This window comes from Eurypyga helias, unplaced genomic scaffold (genome assembly GCF_000690775.1).
Source record: "Eurypyga helias isolate BGI_N326 unplaced genomic scaffold, ASM69077v1 scaffold9217, whole genome shotgun sequence".
Classification (NCBI taxonomy): domain Eukaryota; kingdom Metazoa; phylum Chordata; class Aves; order Eurypygiformes; family Eurypygidae; genus Eurypyga; species Eurypyga helias.
In genome coordinates, this window is record NW_010262275.1 from 17,346 (window position 1) to 19,300 (window position 1,955).

Here is a 1,955-nt window from a genome sequence, read left to right on the forward strand (position 1 = left end):
CTCCTTTTCATACTGGAGATGAAAGAGATGTTTCGGTAGTCTGTAAATTGTCCCTCAGTTACAGCCATAAAGGCTAAACTTTTCTCAGCTTTGAAATAGTTATGAATGTAAGCAGAAGACACAAAATCTCTGAAATATAGCTAGTTGATCTGGAACATTAACGTAATTCAATCCCATATCATGATACATATCCAGAGAAGAGTAGCTTTTTTTTTTTTTTTTTAGTTGGCTTTGTGTGTTTGGTTTTGTGCCTACATTGACCGTAGTGTGAGTGAATAAGAGAAATGAGGGACTAAGGATCAATAACAGATTTTGGTTGTGCCTTGTGGCTAGGTCTTATTTGTCAGATGTCTTTCATTAACAGAATTGAAGGTCTGAAAAGAAAATAATATATAGCATCAAGGTAAATTTGCAAAGAAGGCAGTTAAACGAGTAGTGGAAGAGCTCAAAACTAGTTAAGAGCTTGCTACTTCATACAGGGATTTCTGAGAGTAACAACTATGTTTGTCAATTCTAGGTCTATGTTACAAGTGAGAAGAAAAGGAATTTTCTGTCTTTGCTTTCCTTTTCAGCTGAGTATGCTTTCTTTGAGGAACCTGGACTATCATTAATATCATCCAGCAGCTAAAAAATGATGAGGGAGGGATTCCTTGTGAAACTTCTTAATATCTTAAATAAAATATAAAATATTACGGAACTCAAAATCTTAATGCTTTAGATGTCTGTTTTGTAGCTACTTTTGTTCAATACTTCTAGTAGAAGAATCTTCAGAAATCTAATGGAGATTGTTTGATGTCCTCTAGCAGGCTGAAGTCTTTGCCCTCAAAACTGTGTACAGTTACAGTTAACCTGTGGTACAGTTAGTATACAGTTAGGTATACATTTGCTATAGTAAACTAACTATGCAGTTACCTGTATTGCCTCTTAATACTATTTAATCTTTGAGTTGATTTATTCCATCAAAATCTGTGACAGGGTTTGAGACTGATCACTACAAAACAATTGAACTCCTCCTTGTAATTAACTGGCTTCTAGTCCTCACCTCTTCTGATGCCAAATCTTCACTTTTAAGAGTGAATTACAATTTTAATTCTTACTTGTTGCCCTAAATACACAGTACTGACTGTGAGTAGTACTGTGAATAAAAGCAGACATTGATGGATGTAATTAATTTTGCCTTTTTTAAAAAAAAAACGTTTTATTGTAGACAGATGCATCCTGACCTGAAAAATAATCTGAATGAGTTTAAAAAACATCTAATTGAAACTAGTAACATCATGGAACCACTGAAGGTTTGGGAACTACAGGGTATGTATTGAATTTTTCTGAATTAACACAGTACTGTGTTGAATTTTCCTTTGTTATGTTTATGTGTCAACATTGTGATAATAGCTGATTTTTTTAAGAGGAACATATGATTTTGTAAAAAGGCAATATTATATCAAGTATTTAAAAAGAATGTGTTGGTATCTTGTCCTTGTATTACATGCTGGAAATTAGAGGAACATTGAAGTCATTTTTTAAGATGGAGAATCATAACTAGCTTTACTAATTTTAAAGAGAGAAGTTGTATTACCCATTTTAGATTTTTTTTTTTTTTTCCTGAGAAGCCGGGCAAAAAAAATATCATTTTGACATGACTACTGTGTTGGGACAAAATACACATTAAGACAGTTTGTTTTCTCTAATTTGTAAATTTTAACTTTTATCAGTGTACTGGAGTTCATGTTGATACTTTTTTTTTTTTTAAATTAATATAACATCAAATGGGAGAACATGGTTTTAAAAACTTTCCTATGGAAAAGGAGAACAAATATGTAGAAGTTGGTTTCTCAACAGCTCTGTGCTGATGACCTGCAGGACATTCTGTAGCTTGAATGGAATTATAAATCACGCTCTATGGGGTTTGCATGGCAAGGTTTTGGTAGCAGGGGGGCTACAGGGGGGCTTCTGTG

General features: G+C 33.4%; 1 protein-coding gene across 1 annotated transcript in view; it reads left to right on the forward strand.

Annotated features, from left to right (window-relative positions):
• LOC104512601 (UDP-glucose:glycoprotein glucosyltransferase 2-like) overlaps window positions 1-1,955 on the forward strand; it is a gene marked incomplete at its 3' end in the record, with an annotated part of 53,432 nt that overhangs the window by 16,027 nt on the left and 35,450 nt on the right. Inside the window, exon 7 of the mRNA XM_010155652.1 lies at window positions 1,208-1,308. Coding sequence (XP_010153954.1) covers window positions 1,208-1,308 — 101 coding nt within the window. The remainder of the gene's footprint in view (window positions 1-1,207; window positions 1,309-1,955) is intronic.